The sequence below is a fragment of the Caretta caretta genome, chromosome 12 (genome assembly GCF_965140235.1).
Source record: "Caretta caretta isolate rCarCar2 chromosome 12, rCarCar1.hap1, whole genome shotgun sequence".
In the NCBI taxonomy this organism is placed as follows: domain Eukaryota; kingdom Metazoa; phylum Chordata; order Testudines; family Cheloniidae; genus Caretta; species Caretta caretta.
The window spans coordinates 6,661,278-6,679,031 of NC_134217.1; the positions used below are offsets into that span (position 1 = coordinate 6,661,278).

General features: G+C 51.6%; 2 protein-coding genes across 7 annotated transcripts in view; one reads left to right on the forward strand and one right to left on the reverse strand.

Annotated features, from left to right (window-relative positions):
* Positions 1–17,754, reverse strand: part of CFAP263 (cilia and flagella associated protein 263) — a 37,996-nt gene that overhangs the window by 5,773 nt on the left and 14,469 nt on the right. The window contains exons 6-10 of one of the 5 annotated variants that reach the window (XM_048870641.2): positions 17,232–17,387; positions 15,767–15,874; positions 14,439–14,594; positions 13,063–13,184; positions 11,834–12,061 (exon numbers count right to left, since the gene is read on the reverse strand). In XM_048870641.2, the coding sequence (XP_048726598.1) occupies position 12,061; positions 13,063–13,184; positions 14,439–14,594; positions 15,767–15,874; positions 17,232–17,387 (543 nt within the window). In that variant the 3' untranslated portion in view covers positions 11,834–12,060. Of the gene's footprint in view, positions 1–2,817; positions 2,842–11,833; positions 12,062–13,062; positions 13,185–14,438; positions 14,595–15,766; positions 15,875–17,231; positions 17,388–17,754 lie in introns of those variants that run through there. The other 4 variants (XM_048870645.2, XM_048870644.2, XM_048870643.2 and 1 more) reach the window with 4 other exon arrangements.
* PRSS54 (serine protease 54) lies at positions 5,781–13,220 on the forward strand. Of its 2 annotated transcripts, XM_048870646.2 has the most exons (5): positions 6,280–6,974; positions 7,358–7,529; positions 8,752–9,008; positions 10,223–10,350; positions 10,875–13,220. In XM_048870646.2, the coding sequence occupies exons 2-5, from the start codon at positions 7,372–7,374 to the stop codon at positions 11,373–11,375; spliced, it is 1,044 nt and encodes a 347-aa protein (XP_048726603.2). In that variant the 5' UTR covers positions 6,280–6,974; positions 7,358–7,371; the 3' UTR covers positions 11,376–13,220. The 2 variants fall into 2 exon arrangements, with proteins under 2 accessions (XP_074974403.1, XP_048726603.2); XM_075118302.1 differs by lacking the exons at positions 6,280–6,974; positions 7,358–7,529 and adding an exon at positions 5,781–6,072.

The following is a 17,754-nucleotide window of genomic DNA, read 5'->3' on the forward strand; positions in this document are numbered from 1 at the left end:
CTTGCTCCTCAAGTAGTCCCAGTAAACTCAGGGGGACTGCTTGCAGAGTGCTGTTCGACTCAGGGAATTAAGGGTGGCAGCTTCGAGCCCTTTGTATGCAGTAGTAGTGTGGCAATTGCTAATGGATGACTGACTGCCCTGAATGCATCACGTCTTCCTAAGGTGTGGGTTTCACGTTTCCCATGCAGGACAGACAACTACCTCCTGTCTCCAGACCTGTGTGCGGAGGGGACAGGGTGGAACTTACATCACACCCCGCATCCCCATGACCAACCCAGCTGAGGCTCCAAGTACAGTATTCTCATGACAAAGAAGCTGTGTGTTGCTATTTGGGGGCAGTGAAGTGGGTGGAGTTAGAAAGCAGCCATTTGGCAGGGAAGTAGCCCTGAGACGGTGCCTTGCCCTGTTCTGAGGAGAATCCCTTTGAATTTGGCAAGTGAGGAGGCTTTGAGGATCAGATTTCACGCAGGATCAGTAGATGGTTTTACCAGTAGGCATGTATCAAGGATCACCTGATGTACTAATGGGAGTTAGCTTTCACAGCACACACAACAGTAACCAGTAGGTGGTCAAAGCATCCCTGTTCAGGAAAGCACTTAAGCCCTTGCTGAACTTTACAACTTGGGCTTAAGTACTTTCCTGAATGAGGCAAAGCTATTCTGAACCTGCCTGGCCTCATTCTTTGTCTCCCTTGCTGCACCGTATGGTGAGGCCAACATTTTCATACATGGGTGCCAACAGCGAGGCACCTGAACCCAGGTTTGTTTATCATTATCATTCTCTGTATTACCGTAGTGCCTAGGCGTTCCAGTTGCAGACCAAGACCCATGGGGCTGGGTACTGGACACGCAGCACAAAGAGACAGCCCGGCTGCAAGGAATTAACAGTCTACGGCAAGAGACAGTAGATGGGTACAGACAGGGGAGCACAAGGAAACGGAGAGACAGGACTGGTCAGCAGGATGGACGGTGGTCTCAGCACAACAGCCGGCTGCATGGGCACCTAATTCAGCAGCCTGTTTTTCCAGCACCCGTTGACAACTGTCAAATTCCTTCGATTAGATTTGCTTAGACTGTAAATTCTCTGGGAGCGGGAGCAGTAATATCAGAGTTATTCCAAATACACACTGAAGGGAGAGGACAGTCAGGCCCGGTGTGCACAGGACAGATGACGTAGGGGAACGAGGCGCTCAGTGAACAGTGAGGGTGAAGAGAATTTCTTAGCACTGATTACAACCAGTGGATTTATTTTAACCAGTGTAATAATCCATTTCCCCCAACGATGATCACTGAGTAGTGGCCTTCCTCTTTGCTTCTGTTGGAAGAAGTTATTTAAACAGAAATGTCTCGCCACTCCCTCGCTCACTGGGCACTGTCTAACCGTGTCCAGGCCGGGAGTGTGCAGTAGCGAGAGCACATAAGCGTTTAAGGAAGGCCCCTCTCTCAGTGCGAGCACACAAAGGCACAGTGCGGAGGCTGTGGGCTTTGCCATCTCCTGGGCGTCACTGCAATTTGAATGCTTTTTGAACACAGGTTTTCTTAGGGAATCTGGATGTATAAAAAGAACCATTCACACATTTCAGGCACATCCACGGTGATGTTAAGACATACGTGGTCTGGCCTTCAGAGGGGCTGAACCCCAGCAGTTACCATCGACTTCTGCACCTCGGAAAAGCACTCCTAACAGGCGGCTAAAAGCAGTTAAAGGCCAAGGAGGGCCCATTACTTACCCTGACCCCTCACCTTCTGTAAAGGGGGGTTAGGGGCTCCAGCTGCTTTTTCACTATCTCCATATTTACACCGATGATGATTTCAGCATAGCTGGCAACATGTGGACGTTTTAGATGCATTCCAGGGGAATATGAAAAATATTCTTGCTGAATGTACGTAGGGCCTTTTGGGACACCAAAGCTGCTGAAAATGTGACACACCCCTCTCCCTGCTTTAACCAGTCTTTGTTCTCTGGCCCTTTTTTCCCTTCCTGTCCTCTTTTCTCATAGGAAGGGCAGGATTTGTAAGGGTGTTTCAGAGCAACACAGAACCCCTGCAGGCTAGGAGCGGCAGGCAAAAGAGCAGATGGGTTTTCCATCCAGGGAGGTTTTTAAAGATGGGCAGTTGTGTAAATCAACCATGTATCAACTATCCTGAAATATATCTGCACTTGCTCCGAGTCACTGGCCCCTCCTGGCTGCACCACTTCTTCATTACAAGGTCACCCTGTGTCCCGAAGATGAATGTCATCATCTCAGCAGGTGTGACATACTCCCGGTGTATATTTTCTAGTGGGAGAAATGTGTCAATCAACAGAAACACACTGGGAAGTTTTTGAGGCCTTCCTATCCTTGTATTCCAGTCAGCCATGAGATAATGAGCGTTCACCGCAGGGCTTCCATATCTGCCATTTCTCTCATTGTGCAGTCAGTGTATTCAGAGCAAAAATAAACCAATTCATCATGGGACTGGATGCTTCAGGCGACTGGTGGTGAGAGATGGGACCTTTCACATCTAAGACACCGTCCATGGCAGTAGTAGCTGAAAGCTGGTACCTTCTGGTGGGTGCTCAATAGTCCATGTGGAATAAGGCTGTAGTCTCAATCTAGTTCCTGGTGGAAACTTGTCTGCATCACAAAACCATCACTGTAGTCAGCACAAATCAACACCTGTGCTGGCAGATAGTAGAAGGGCTAAGGAACAGATGGGTAAAGAGGCACCTGTCATCCCTACAGGCCAGGCCATGGGCTACTGTAAGGGAATCTCCACCGCCACTCCTTGTGTTGGACTTGATCTGTGGATCGAGGGCGTGAGTCTCCCAAGTCCCTCAACCTGGCACATTTCATGAATGCTAGAAACAAACAAAAACCCTGTCCATCACCCTTGAGCAAAAGACGAAGGGACTGTCTAACAACTCACTTCATCTCCAGCAGCTGTTTACATTGTGGCTGGATTCAGAAAAACCCCACTCAGAAGCTTTTCCTTTACAGCTGTGGGCAGGAAATTCTTATGGAAACTGCAGGGATCCTGGTACATTTGGCTGGCTGCATGAAAATCTTTGCCTGTTTGCATCTTAAATAAGTACATTTTAAACAAGGAAGTTGCCAGTTCCTGGCTTGCCTGCAGGCTGAATGCTTCCATCTGTAAAACTCGCTGAAAGTCACTGAGCAGCATGAGAAACTTACACACTTCCACCAGTGCTCATGGAGGCATTTCTGCAGGGCACCCTGCCGAGACTTCAGAGCTGAGTCAGAAGGGGCTGTATCTGAGATCTGCCCTTAAAGGTCACCAGGAGCAATGTTTTTCGGTGATAAGGCCAGCAGTGAGGGGGATGTGATTTTAATCTAGAGATGCAAAGCAGCCTCACAGAGCCGATAATTTAAGAGGCAGGGCACAGATGTATAACTGCACAACAGGGGTACAGAGTTCTGGGAAATAAGTAGAAACCAGTTTTTAAACGTCTCACTCTGTTTTGTTAATTTAATCTAGGTTTTTGTCCTGTCAAACGTGGTAAGTAAAATGGCTGCATTTATTTTGCCAGGTGGAAAACCAAATGAATGCATCTCAGAAGCCAACTGGAGACAGTCCTGTGTGTACCATTTTTGCTGGGTTAGTGGGTTTCCAGGATCAATAGATTTTTATTGGGTAGTTCCTATTGTAATCGTTAAATCTTTCCTGACACTCAGAATGAGCCCAAAACATGATAAAGCACAAGGGGACATTCAGCCAAGTAGATCAGTTGTTTGGACGAATGCTCTTAACCCTCTCAGTCTGAATAGAGACGGCTTGGTGCCCTGGGTTGGCTTTCCTAACTGCAGCCTTTCAATTCCAACTTCAGTAGGATGACAGGTGGAAGCAGGGCCACAGGCCTGTCTACATACAGGAGTTATGCTGGTTTATCTAAAGAGGGGTTTTAAACTGATTAATTTATAGGCTAGGGCTTCACTGCCAAAAAGGTGTGTTTCTACCACAAGAGAGCGAGCCCGCATTAGCTGTCTCCCTGCAAAATCCTCGTGGAGACAAGGCAGAGGCCGATTTTCTTAAAAACGTTTTTAACAGCCAGTCACAGTGTGACCTGCCCTTTAAGGGAAGATGAACCCAGCCCCACCTGTGACTGATCAGCTCGCTGCCTCCTAGGTGAAGCTGTGGGGCTAGGGATCAGGTGATCCCCTAGGAGCACCTGGGTCTTATAAAGGCCAGTGAGCGCTCAGCTGAGCCAGAGAACTGCAGGGAGTAGATTGCTGAAGCAGAGGAAAGATTCCTGCTAGTAAGTGATCCCCAGGCAGATGACCTTGTGAGTGAGAACTGTAGGTGTCCTGGGGTCCAAGCAAGGACTGGAGGGGCTGAGGGGAAAATCTTTGGGCATTTGAGCCTATATGGGGCAGAGGACCTGCTTTATTTGGGTATTTTGCTTGTGTGTTCAGTTTAACTAGTAAACTGTGCTCTGAGGCATGGCCTGATGCAAACTCTGGCACGGCAATGATTCTTTGGTTGCTGGTAAGGCTGCTTACGCGGCCCTGTACGTGAACAAGCTGCTCTGTGCTTTGCATCGTCCCTGCATGAGAAGCTGTCTCTGTCAAAGCTCAGCTGTGAGACTGTTTAATTTGGTGGTCTGCAGTCTCAACTGCTGCTCATGGAGACAACATCCTCTCCCTCTAACCTCAAGGAAGTCTCTACAGTGACAAAGCAGCAAGCCGGGCTCCCTCCGGCTGAGCCAGCATAGAAGCAGCAGTGAGAGTTTAAAAGAGGCATCTCCTGGGTCTTGTGAAATGCTGAGCCTCCCTTAAGGACATATAAAGAGATGTTGCACCCTGATTCCACTAATAGAGACACTGCATAAATGGAACAATTTAGTAAACGCTTTCCCTCTAAACGAGCTTAGTGGCAGATCCCTCAGAAGTATCCATCACACCATAGGCCTGCTCTGACAAGCGACTCTAGAAATGGCACCATGGGGCTCTGGGTTTATTGTCCATGGTTTCCGTAATAAATGTGCTGAGTTGAAAAGTAAGATTGCTAGCCCTGCCCGCTGAACCTTGCATGGCAGAGTCAAGCTGGGTTCTTTCCTTCTTGCACATCATCACCACCACCAATAAAGATGCTGCCACCCAAATTGTCTGCCCTTTGTTACATCCGTGCACCCCTCCTGCCTTCAGTAAGCAGGCTGGACTTTACTACATCGCTCTGTGGGTGATGCATGAGATGGGACAGATTCCAGCTGAGTGGCCGCTGCAGGGATAAAGTACAACAAATGCTTATTTTTTTAGCTGAACTGAGCAGATCTGACTCTGAGTTCACACAGGGAGCCGGTGTAGGAGGCAAGAAGGAGCCCCATTTTAAGGCTCCTTTCCCCCTGCTTTAAACCCACCAGTCAAGGCTCTGTTTTAAACATGCCATCCTTCCTGTTGGAGGACTAGGCAAAGGATTCGATCTGGAGCGTCTCATTTCTGCGCCTTACTCTGCCAGGGTGCCTGTTGATGAATTACAGAAGACGCACCCTTTGCCTCTTAGATTGCTGTCAGGGTGGTGCCCCCCACATCTCCCCCAGTTTACGCTGGCCTGAGGCGTGAGAGCAGAAGCTAGATTCTGATCTCCATTCCCTTGGTTCAGTGTGAATACAAAGTTCCTTTGTCCGGGTCGTGGAGTGCACGCAGCCCTCACACCAGCGTAACTGGGATCAGTACCTGCCCCAGGGACCATGAGTCACGGCCCAGTCTCTAGAATGGCAGTGCTAAGCCGTGGGCTGGCCCTACCGTTTTCAAACCGCTCTTTGATGGGAATGAAAGAAGATCCCTTCCCCACGCCCCCGTGCAGGCTGAGAGCGTCTCACCAGCTGGCTGCACATTGCAAATGGGAACTGAATACCGGCCCGGGCTGCTGGTCTCTATTTGGATGGGGGGGGATTGCACACCTAGTGCTAATCTGAACAGAAGAGTTGGGGGATTTTCATGCTTCCTGGTCCTGTCGCCAAGCCCCAGACTGCTCGCTGAGCTACCCTGGGGCACCAGGTACCGTGCAGCGGGTCTTAAACTGGCTGGCTTTAGCCTCCTCCCTACGCACGGCTGGAGACGCCATGGCAACGGTGAGCGAACAGTGGCTGCTTATGCAGCCGCAGAACCCTGCCATCTCCCAGGGTGCCCTGCTCCGTGGCCCGGCCGAGGTGCCCAATGACTTCTGGGAGCCAGGGCTTGCGAGGCCAAGCGACCCCCACCTTCTCGCTGTGTAAAGCAGCTGCCGAGAGGAGAACAATGCAGAGGAGACCGGGGCCAAGGCGGGTGGCGGGGGAAAGGTGGGGCTGGAAGTGGCTGGGGGAGGTCCGTCTGTTCTCTGCTGGGGAATCGGGGCCCACGCTAGCCTATGGCAAGGCTGGCCCCAGGGTTTTGGCGAGCGGGACGACGGCGAGGGAAGGCGGAGGCTTTGGAGACGGTGTCGGTGAAGAAGCAGGAGTCTGGCTGGGGAGAAGGAACGGGGAGCTGAAGATGATCAGAGCGGTGATGGAGAATACGCTGGAGTGAGGCAGCCAGCCGTGGGAGCTGGTTTCTGTGAGAAGGAACACGACCCAGTAGGCCCTGCCTCGCCGTCTGTGCAGCCCCCTGACCAGTGGGGCGAGTCCAGCACGGGTTGGCCCTGGGTTCGCCCCAGCAAGGCTGCATGGTGGACATCTGGACGTGCAGAGCCGGGACGGCTCGGGGGAGAAAACGCCGTTTCCAACTCGGCCGGGGGGACAAGCAGAGGCCTGGGCCTCCTAGCGGGAGGAAACACGAACAACCCCTCCCCGTGCTGTGTGGCTGCCTTTGTAGGGGCCGAGGCGGTGCTGAGATGGTCAGGCAGCCAAGGCGCACCATGCAGGTGATGGCAGGAGGGAGTGATTGTCCTGTGGTTTCCCTAGGGGTCCGGGCCGCACGGGTCCATCTCTTTGCCGGGGCAGCAGGACGAGAGGCCTGGTGCTGCTATGGCTGTGCATTTCCCGCTCCCCCGCAGCTGGTGAGTGAAGTTGTGTCTGGGAGATGCGACCTGACCATTGCACTCCCCAGCCAGTGCCTTCAGCTTGCTCCCAGGGGTGACGGAGCCTGGGCCCAGCCCCAAGTGAGGCCAGCAATTTGGACAGCTGGTACTCATGGGACGGTGGCGCTGCCTGACGGGCCTGCTCAGATCTCAGGAGGCACCAGCAGCAGCCACTCACTAGTGAATAAGTCGACAGGGGCCAGGGCGGGAGAAGGGAGGCAGAGCATGAGAGAAGCAGAGGAAAGGATGGGGTACTAATGGAGGAAAAGCAGAGAGGAGAGGGTGGTAATAGACTGGGAAGCACAGGTCTGACGGGTCCCGAAAGGGCCCCAGAGGGACCGTGCCCTCCATTTGCTTTGCAGGATGTGGTACGCAGATGAGCTTGACACCATCTAGTTCCACGCAGGCGTTTGCAGCTGTGGGGGAATTCCCCTGGGTGGTGTCAATTCAGGACCTACAGCACAACCACCTGGCCTTTGGCTCCATCCTGAGCGAGCACTGGATCCTGAGCGCTGCATCCAGCTTTCAGACAAGGTATGATGTGCCATGGCGCTCTTCGACCATAGCTCCGTTCGACAGAGGGAGGTTGATGCCTTGTGGTGCGGGCTTGCTCTCAACTCTGGAGGACGCTGCTTCTTGGAGGTCCTCCTTGGAAGGAGGCTGCCAGGAGCACCCAGTTCCTCAGTGCATTACCTTCCATGTTCTGAACCAGCGCCCCCGGCACAGACTTGACAGGCAGGCTTTGGCTCAGTTCCTGGTCTTTGTCTACAGCAATCAGAAGATTAAATGATCTCTGACTGACTGCTGAGTAGCTGGAGCTGCTCGTAGCGAGGCTGCGGCTGTAATGAACTTCCAGTGAAATGGAGACTGCGCTAAGCACACGGTTCGCTGCGCACTGCCGCCATTTGCACTGGGCTCTTCTTCCCACCTTTCGGCCCCTCATGTGTTTAGTCCTCTGAGAAGATCTGCTCTGGTTTGGAAGGCCAGGCAAGAGATTGTGAGGCTTCCTCTCTTCCCTTCTCCCTCGCTCAGCGACAAGGGACAGAAAGCTTGCACCCCGCCTCTTTTCCTGGGCTGCCTTCTGCCCTTCCTCTGCACACGCCACCCAGCTGCTGGCAATCCAGGGTCCACCCTGGTGATCCGGACACTGTGCCAGCGTTCAGTCATCGGATGCTCCGCATTCCAGCCTGCCCCTCCCAGACACAGTACAACTAGGCCCCAATCCTCCCCTCTGATGTGGCGCTCTGCTGGTGTAAAGCTGGCAGTGGGGGAATCCCTGGGTATCAGAGCTGCTATGGCATCTCCTGTGCCCCCCAGCTCCATTCCCCTGCTGCAGGAGGCATGGCTGAGGGAAAGGGGGCGCAGGGTATGTGGGTGGCCAATGTCTCCCTACTGCCAGAATAGCCCCTGCAGACTGTGCAATTTACAGCAGTCCTTAGACTACATGTCTAAGGGACCAGACTGGGGCTGGGCCACCCAGGTCTGGGGGGATGGTGGCATAAAAATCACCTTTGCACACATCTCCCTCCTGAGTTGTGCTGGGATCTGGACCCTGAGCCATCAAATCGAAGGCACGGAGCCCGATTCTGATCTCGCACTAGGTTTGCACCAGGATAAACTGCCTTGACTAGTGGCCTCAAGTCTTCCCGTAGCTGGTGTCACCCTGCACCCTTTGAGCTGTCACATTCCCACTGCCAAGGGGCTCTCAGTTCCCAGAGCTCTTTGCACGTCTAAGGCTCCTCTGGTCTCTCTTCAGGCATCCAGCTTTTGCCGAGGTTCGTATAACGGATCTGAACATGCAGAGGAAGACCCAGCCCCAGTACTCCATCAGCACCATCGTTCCCCATGAAGACTTCAACGAAATCACGCTGGACAAGAACATTGCCCTGCTGAAGACGGCCACCCCAGTAGAGTTCAGTGATGCTGTTCAGCCCATCTGCTTCCCCAGCAGGAACCTCACCGCAGCCACCCTGGAGAACTGCTGGGTGTCCGGGTGGCTCCACCCCACGGCAGGTAACCCCTTCCTTTTCCTGGGTGACATGTACGAGACAAGGGCACAGGCCTAGTTTGACTGCTATATTTGGGGGGACAGCTCTAGCCAGGCCAATGGAACCATGGGGGGAGTATGGGGGGGGAGACAGACGAACGAATGTGCACACACGCTGAAGCCAGTCCCCCTGGCTCGCTGGGTCTCTCCCCTGTGCCTGGAGTGGCGGGTGCAGCTGCGGCAGGCTGCACATTACCTGGGCTGCTGGTTTAGCGGGGCAGCCCCAGCTGCTGCTGTCCGCTGTGGGGACCTGAGTGCGGGAGCTGCGGGTGCTCTGGCCCCAGCTGCTACAGCAGGACTCGATGCCGCTGCTTTTCTAGTGCCTCCTGGTGCTGCTGCCAAGCGCCCATCCTGGTGAATTATGTTAAATGCACCGAGCCTCACCCCCCAACCACGGCACCCCCAATAAGGCTGGCCCTGTTGGGGGGGGGCAACGCCCATGGAGCAGGGTGAACCTCAAAAGCTGCATTCAAAAGTCTGGGTGCTTTTAGAGAGACTGCAAAAGCCAATCAGACCTGCTGGCTTCTTCCAGCTAGAAGAGCCGGTGAGACACCAGGATGGTGACTTGCCTTATAGCAACTGGGGCTCTTCAAGAGGTCTGGTCTGCGTGGATGCCACTCGGGGTCAGCATGTACCTCGTGCACCTGCAGGTCCTCGCAGATCAAGAAATATGGTCAGGGTATGAAATCCAGTGCCAAGTAGTGGGGTGGGGGGGGCTTTGGTCTGGGTACATGGTGCAGCATCCCAACTCCAAAGGCCTTTGTTTTCTTCTCCTCATCATAAAGCCACGTGCCCTCTTGGGGGGCAGGGGTGAGGGGGAACAGTGCTCCCCAGGGAGTTCAGTTAGATCCATTTCTGCTCAGCAAGCAGCAGCTGCTAGGAAATGGATTTGAGTCTCGGGGCTGGGGGGGGGCAGTGCCCCCAGGAGATGCCAGAGCCCTGTTTCAAACCCAGCTCTCCCATCTGCCGGCGCAGGGACCTAGCCCTGCCCACCCGGCAAGGCTGATCCCCGTGGGACTGATCCCCGTGGGGCTGATCCCCGTGGGACTGAAGCAGGTGGCTCTCCTTTTAGCCGGCTGGGCCCGCCAGCGGGAAGAAATGCAGCATGTGGCAAGGCCACTTCAAGGTCCTAGGCCCGAGACCGGGGGCCTCTGATCTCTTGGTGTCTTGGCTCGGACAGGAAGGCGCGCGGCAGCAAGCTTTCTAAGGAAGCTCTCAGTCGTGGATGTGGATCCCTGCCCCTTGAAGAGAATCGTTACCACCGAGTGCAGCAGCCACAGGGACTCCGACAATGTGACTGGCTGTTTGGTAAGGAGCTCGCACTGATCCAGCCACAGACTCTGACACAGGGTGCGAACTACAGGGGGACCTGAGCTCGGCTTCCCTCACACTTCCTATCCCCCAGTTAGCTACTGAATTGTCCATGAGATCCGGGGCCCGCATCATCCTTGGGCCATAATAAAGGCCTGAGTTTCCACGTGTCACTCTCCACTCTCCTCTGTCCTGAGGCTTTGTCACATCACGCATACTAGCCTTCGCCTGGGAAAACTAAACTCCCCTGTTCAGCCAGCCAGCTGATGTTTGGGGGCCATAAGAGCAGATTTCTGGGCAATGCATCTGTGATGGGGGTGTTCTAACAGCCTAAAGAAGAGCCAGCCCCCTGGAATTACTGGTGGCTTGTTGGAGCAGATAAAGCAACGAGCTGGTGGGATCTGTCCTCCTTCCAGCTTAGGGTTAGTATAGAGGTGCCCACAGGATTCAAGAGCAGTGACAGCACACGTAGGAGGAAAACTGGTCTGATTTGACTAAAACTTGCCTTTTCTCTCTTAAAGGGGGACCCAGGAAACCCAGTCATGTGCCAGGCTAAGGGAACCGGAGACTGGGTTCTGAATGGAGTGCTGAGTCAGGGCGGCATGAGATGCTATGGACCGTTTCTCTACACCAAAGTGGCCTATTACAGCGACTGGATTTCAGCCACAACAGCTGATGCAGGAGTCCCCGTATATCCCACTTTTGCCAGAGGGCGCTCCGCTTTTCCGCTCTCCGCTTTGCCGGCTGAGGATTTGGAAGGTTCGTTTGAGCCAGCAGAGGTGGTGTTTCAATCCTCAGTCATCTCAGAAGCTGGGTCTGACCACGGCCAACCCAAGCAGCGACCGAAGGACATCAAGCCCGCCCAGGAAGGGCTAGCCAGGGCTCACACCAAGTCTGACCCAGTGTACTATGACTACTACAGTGGGGAAACGCTCCCCATTTCTAAGGGGAGCTTACGTCAGCCGCAGATCCTCACAGAAATGAGTGCTATTTTCCTTCTGCTTGGGCTCCTCTTTTACTAGATGAGACACTGTAACCGAGGCAACTGTGTGATTGACTGGCCTCGGGGGCCATTCCCAACACTCTGGGCACCCTCCCCATCCTTTTTCGTGCTGGTGACAGTGGCTACGTGGCATGATCCATGTGCACAGTGCTGACACGTCCTCCCCCCACAGCAACCTCCTTGTGTGTTAATCTGTCTCTGCATTTTAGCTCCCACTCTGGGCTATTAAACTTTAAACTCCGCCCCCCCCAAACTCTCCTGATTCCTTTTGTCCCAAGGGTCAGTCCAGAGAGGACAGTGACTGTGAACATGTCCAGACACAATCGCCAGATATATTTGAGAGGGAAAGGGAGCTCAGGAGCACAGCTGATTCAGGACTTTGAGAGCCCCGCAAAGAACCCAGGTGACAGAGCCCAGTGGATGCTCCAGCCTCTCCGACAAATGGAACTTGACAAAATAGAGGTGTGCTAACCCAGGTGGTTTTGATTTCTTTATCAATCAGGCTGAAATGGTCCCATCTCTTTTCACAGACCAAGCTGCAGTATAAGGTGTTCTGCATTTCCCCCAGTCGATAGCTTCATTGGTCATGTGGCTGGCTCCAAGCCAAATCTCTCATTGGCCACCTTGCAGGGGGAGACAAAGCTATAGTTGGTTACTAGCCACCTTGACCTTGTTCCAAGCTCTGCGGTAGCTCTGCAAGGACATCTGCAGAAGTGAACATGGAGAAATAGTAAGACCATGGCAAACTGCCACGGAGTATACTGTGCACCCAGGGTGAATATTGTGCACCCAGGGCATTTGAGTAGGAACACTCCTGCAATCTCAGCCTAGCACTGCTTCCCAGGGCTTTCCTTTGAATGCTATGTAGAAAGCATTGAGATCCCACACAGCAGTTTGTACAGGGATCTGAACTTCAGCACTCTGAACCTGAATAACACTGAACTTTGGGGAATGTTGGCTTCAGATCCCAGAGTGGATCTGACCCTTAATATTATTGGTATTACCCTAGTGCCTAGGAACCCCATCCTGAACCAGGAACCAGTGGTGCCAGGTGCTGTACCAACACAGAACAAAAAGCTGGTCCCTGCCCCAAAGACCTTACAATCTAAGAATGCAACTGGGGCCCATCTCTCTGCGTTAATGAACGTTGGGGCGGGGGGGGGGAAGGAGGAGTGTTAAGACTGTACCATGAACATAAGAGATTACTAGGAACCTGCCCTAGCAAGTCTGTTTCATCTCACTACTGCATATCTGAATTCACTAACTGTGGGGCAAGGATTGCTTTTCAATACGGAGAACTTACCACTGGGCACTATTGTTTTATTTCTACCCATCTCGCTGCATAACAGGGCATGATCTAAAGCAATAGCTTCAGAATCCTTTTCCTAGCTTGGCCCCAGACTCATCCTGTGTCCTTGGGCAAGTCACAACCTTTCTGTGCTTCAGTTTCTTCATCAGTAAAGTGAGCTGTGACGCTGGCAGACCAAGTACCAGCTCATGCCAAGGCCCAGGGCCTCACTGAACACTGACAAATGCATAGCTGGAAACCAATCTGGTTAGTATAGTTAAAATAGATATCAGTGTTAGACTTTCTGGAATGCTTGTAGGATGCTGCAGGTATTAATCCATCTTACAGTATCTGTCTCCCATGGTATAAAGTTATATTGAGTATTTGCATTGTAACCCTCTCCAGTTGTGTAACTCACCAGACAGGAAGAGAAGCATTAATTAAGGTAAAGTGCTCTTCCTGGACACAAGATGGCCCATTGAAGGCAAATGAGGCACTGTGTATCATCAAAGGACAGGTTTCAGTAGTAGCCGTGTTAGTCTGTATCAGTAAAAAGAACGAGGAATCCTTGTGGCACCTTAGACTAACAAATTTATTTGGACAAGATGTCAGCTGTTGGACATGGACCACATCCACCCTAATTGAATTGGCCTCATTAGCACTGACCTGGTAATGTGGCTGGCCTTTAGGGTCAGAAGAACATTTTGTATAGTGAGAAGAGTTTTTTAAAGAACTCCTCACCTTACTGCACCTAGGTGCTGACTGGGACCCAGAGAACTGGAATGCAAGAAAGGGGGCTCTGTGATTTCTCTTTTTGCTTCTTGATAACCATTGTGGGGATCAGGGGCACAGTGTGTGACTGGTTGGGGAGTTTAACATCAGTGTCACCTACCAGTCTCAGGAGGATCTACTCTCCTTTTTGCAGCCTGCCCTGACCTTGGCATTTCGAGTGAGGGCTGCCCCAGCACCCTGGGTGACAGTGACTATCTATCACATAATCCAGTTTGCCTGGGTGGCAAGATAAACTGGAGAGCCCAAGGGGGCTGTCTGTGACTCCATGGTAAGGCTGTTACAGTGCTTTAGTTCACACTTGTTACTAGGTTGGTGAAATCTAATTATAGAAGATACCACGAATTTGGGGTGTCTGCCCTGCTTTTTGACCATCTGCCCTGAGGTTGGCACTCCCAGTCATCAGCCACTCCAGCCAGCGTGACATAGGGATAATGATTAGTTACTAATAATGAATGCTTGTGAAGTGCTTGGAGCTTGTTACATGAAGATGATCAGAAAGCAGATCCAAAACATTTTCAAACAATCACAAGCGTGGGTGTTTGAAAAGGCCCAAACTGGTTACATCTGCAGAGGTGAGACATTTACATTGCTGCTCTTTTGTATTTTATAGTTGTTTAAAAGGTCAGGATAATAATAACCTGATGATGCTTCCTATTAACTCATTAATAACCAGGTCCTGGCTTAAAACTCCTTAGGTTCCAGTCTCAGAGCTCAATTGTTAGATACACTCTGTCCTCTGAATACATTCAGGCTATGACATGATCGCTGCTTTGTAAACAGGAAGCACGTCGAGTTGTTCAATTATGCTGTAGTTAAAACCACAACTAAAATCGCCCACTCATGCTGCCTGGTTTGTAAAAAGCATCAGACCCCTTCACCATAATCGTATGAATGTGGGTGGGCACAGATAGATGCCCTCTGGAAGTTAAACCCCAGCTGTATACAGGGAAGGACACAGAAACTGACAGACTACAGACTCCGGGAGTTCTTGTCTTACTGTACCTCGGCGATCTCCACCTTCCTCTCCCATATCTTAATATTGTTTTCCAGGTCATCGATGGCCATCTTCTGATTGACGTACTTCACCACTGGGGGCACTCTGTAATCTGAGAGCTGCTGCCGCAGCTGCTTATTCACACCCTTTGCTTTGGTTCGTTCCTGAGAGAGGAAAAGGATCCAGGGCAGGTAGATTAGGTGGGACATTGCTTTCTGCAAAGTGGCAATTTGGAAAAAAAAATCCATCCCCCTAAAACTGAAGGTCAAGCGATTAAGCTGTGCAGAATGCAGCTGCTCTTGGCGTTTCGGTTTCCTATCTGCCAGGGGCACTCCGGAGCTGCTTGAACTCACTGGGCAACTCCCTGGTGCTACAGCCTGGGACAGTGGAGTGGCACAAAACACAGCTGGGGCCCTCCTTCGTGCCTTCCTTGGAGTGGGAAGGGCATTGCCTCTAAAAAGAGGAAGGATATTAAATGCAGGAAGCTATGCCAAAGCTGGGTGTCTAAAGTTAAGGTCCAAACTCCATCCTTCAGCACCTAAAGTGAACTAGTTTTCACAGCACCACTAAATCCTGCTGACTTCAATCAAAGCTGCAGGTACACAGCCTTTTGGGTACCAGGGCGCTTGCCTGCAGGTGCCTGAATGTAAATTTCACAGCATAACTTTAGGCACCCCAGCTTCTAGTATTACAATATACTGTAATGTTGAAATATTCCTTTGCTAATTACATACGTAGTAGACAATTTATGATAATATTATGATCATCTCTTATTTGTATGGGGTCGTGTCTAGGAGCCCTAATTGGAGATCAGGCCCCATTGTGCTAGGCGCTGTACAAGCCCAGCACAAAAAGACAGTCTCTGTCTCAAAGAGCTTCCAATCTAAGTATGTGGCCAAGTTAACAGTGCTTTGAGAATCTTCATTCCCTCATCTCCTGACTTGTGTGTTTTAAAGTCCCTCTCGACTGCTGCGGGAATGAAATGACTCCCATTGCTACACCAGTAAAGGGCAGCTTACAAAGAGCCGTGGCGCCAGATTGCGATCCCGTCAGTATAACTCGAGTAACTCCGCAGAGGTTGATAGAGTTACCAATAGCGCAAAACAAGCGTGTGAGCGGAACTGGGTCGACTGACTTGAATGGCATTACTCCGGCCTTACGTGGAACTGGGATCAAAATTTGGGTGTAATTCAATACCAGCCTCACTTACTAGTCTATGCAGTAATCCAGTGTTAGAAAATCTTAAAAGAAATGGTCTCATAACATGAAATTTCTGGATTAAAAAAACAAGTAAACCCACAATCACTGTGCTGATTATTTCTGATGTTCCTACTACCTCCTCCACCAGGATGGTTTCCCTTTCCATCTTCTCCAGCGCCTCCTTCCTCTGGGAGATATCTTTCATCAGGCAGGCGGATGCTGCGGTGGCGTTCTGCAGCTTTCTCTGAAACAGCACAATGCGGTAAAGTCAGCGAGCCCAAAGGAGGGGAAGAAGGAGGGCAACGGCTCATCAATGAACACGGAAAGCTAGAGTCCCTTTACTCACTACACCAAGGCTCTCATCAAGCTTTATCTCTGGCTGGCCTTCCGGGACTCTGCTCCCTACTCCTGTTCATCGTAGAATGCATCGATCAACGTGGCATCTCATTTCTGAGTTTCCCTTGTAGATGGCAGCCTCAGGATCTAGCCTTTGTTTCACACAGTCGAGCATGGTGTTACTTGGTAGCCAACACGTCATCAAGGAGCAGTGAGGCAGAGTGGGGCCCGTGTCCTGATATTGCGAGAGGTAGAACTACTGCTCCCCTGCCCTTTCCCAGTGTAGTTTAACAATAACTCGGGGGAAGATTGCCAAAGGAGTAAACCATCCAGAGCCACTGACTGTCGGTGGGAGTTGCTCATGCCTGTGAAAATCTCCCCCTTGGTTTATAAGGTAGGTAGCCATACCCCGGGATCCTAAAATATGCAATGGACTGACAAGCTCTTCATTTTTCCTCCCACAGAGGTGCAGCCAGCTCTGGGGTGGAATGCAGTAACCCTGCTGGAGGCAGGAGTGGAGGGGAAGCGCAGGTGTACTAGAAATGCCTACGGTGTTATTTTGACCAGGATACTATGCCCAATATCCCAACTTTCGCAAAAACTGCCGTGGGCTGGACCTTTAGTGACCACATCCCTCTTTTTTATATTACAGCTGAGAGACACAGTGCCCCAACCTTAGTATTGACTCAGAGGGGAGGATTCCACCTAATGAGTCACCTATGCCACCTGCAGCACCACCTGGATTTTTCTTGAAGATCACCCATCCAAGGACTGGGTAGTCTTAACCCTGCATAACTGATGAGATCACAGCTGCAAGGATATACAAAAGTCTCTAGGTAGGTCAGTGCTAAGGTTACTGCTTACTGCCCTGTGAGACAAAATAACCACACTGCAATGTTTTCAGCTTTGCACCATCACATGTGGATGCCACAAAACACACATCAGAAGGATGTATCAGAACAAACCCTAACAGCCACAGCAAATGTAGGGATCTTTACAGGCAGGCAAATCCATCAACAAAGGAATGGTTCCAAAAATTCCAGGGCAGGTGCCAACTTCCAGCCCCCACCTGCTGGAATGTGTCTTGCAGGCAAGTCAGGCAGCTGTTAACAGGAATAAAAATGCCTCTGATTGAAAGAGATGTCCTGGAAATAGAGAGAGTGTGTGTGTGTGAGAGAAGGACAGTGTTAAGCACCCCCCTCCCTCTCTTACCCTGCAGGAGATAAAGAGAAAAAGAGAATCCAGGAGCCATGGGCTTGACTCACTTTGTAGGAATTGAAGATTTGAAGAGTGTTTCCCACTGTCAATTTTATCTGTAGCAGGTCCCGGTTCCTCTCATCAATCTTCTCCAGAAACTGAGCGTTCTCAATCTTCAGCTGCTGGAAATCAACCTCATGGAGTGCCTCGCCCATCTCTTCCTTCTGTAAGCCAGCAAAGACACAGAGGCTGATGATAGAATCATAGACTATCAGGGTTGGAAGGGACCTCAGGAGGTCATCTAGTCCAACCCCCTGCTCAAAGCAGGATCAATTCCTGATCTGAGGCTAAATGCCACATAATAAGGCGTTGCTCTGTCGGGACAGCAAGTTGGGGCGGGGGGTCCTAAAGGCTGGAATCCTCAACCCAACCTGGCCAGGCTGCTAACTCAGGGCATGGGGAGGAGTAGCGGACACAACCTGCTGCTTCCTTCCGAATCTGGGTTGCCGTTCAGTGGATCCATGCAGTGCCTGAACCCAGCACCACTGGCTGTGTTCCTGCGACACCCACACTACCCCTTCCAGGAGGGGC

Excerpts from the sequence above, each read along its gene's own strand:
- PRSS54 (XM_048870646.2), top strand. The coding sequence starts at position 7,372 with ATGAGCTTGACACCATCTAGTTCCACGCAGGCGTTTGCAGCTGTGGGG. Across the intron at positions 7,530-8,751 it reads GCATCCAGCTTTCAGACAAG|GCATCCAGCTTTTGCCGAGG; the intron begins GTATGATGTGCC and ends GTCTCTCTTCAG. Across the intron at positions 9,009-10,222 it reads GTGGCTCCACCCCACGGCAG|GAAGGCGCGCGGCAGCAAGC; the intron begins GTAACCCCTTCC and ends TGGCTCGGACAG.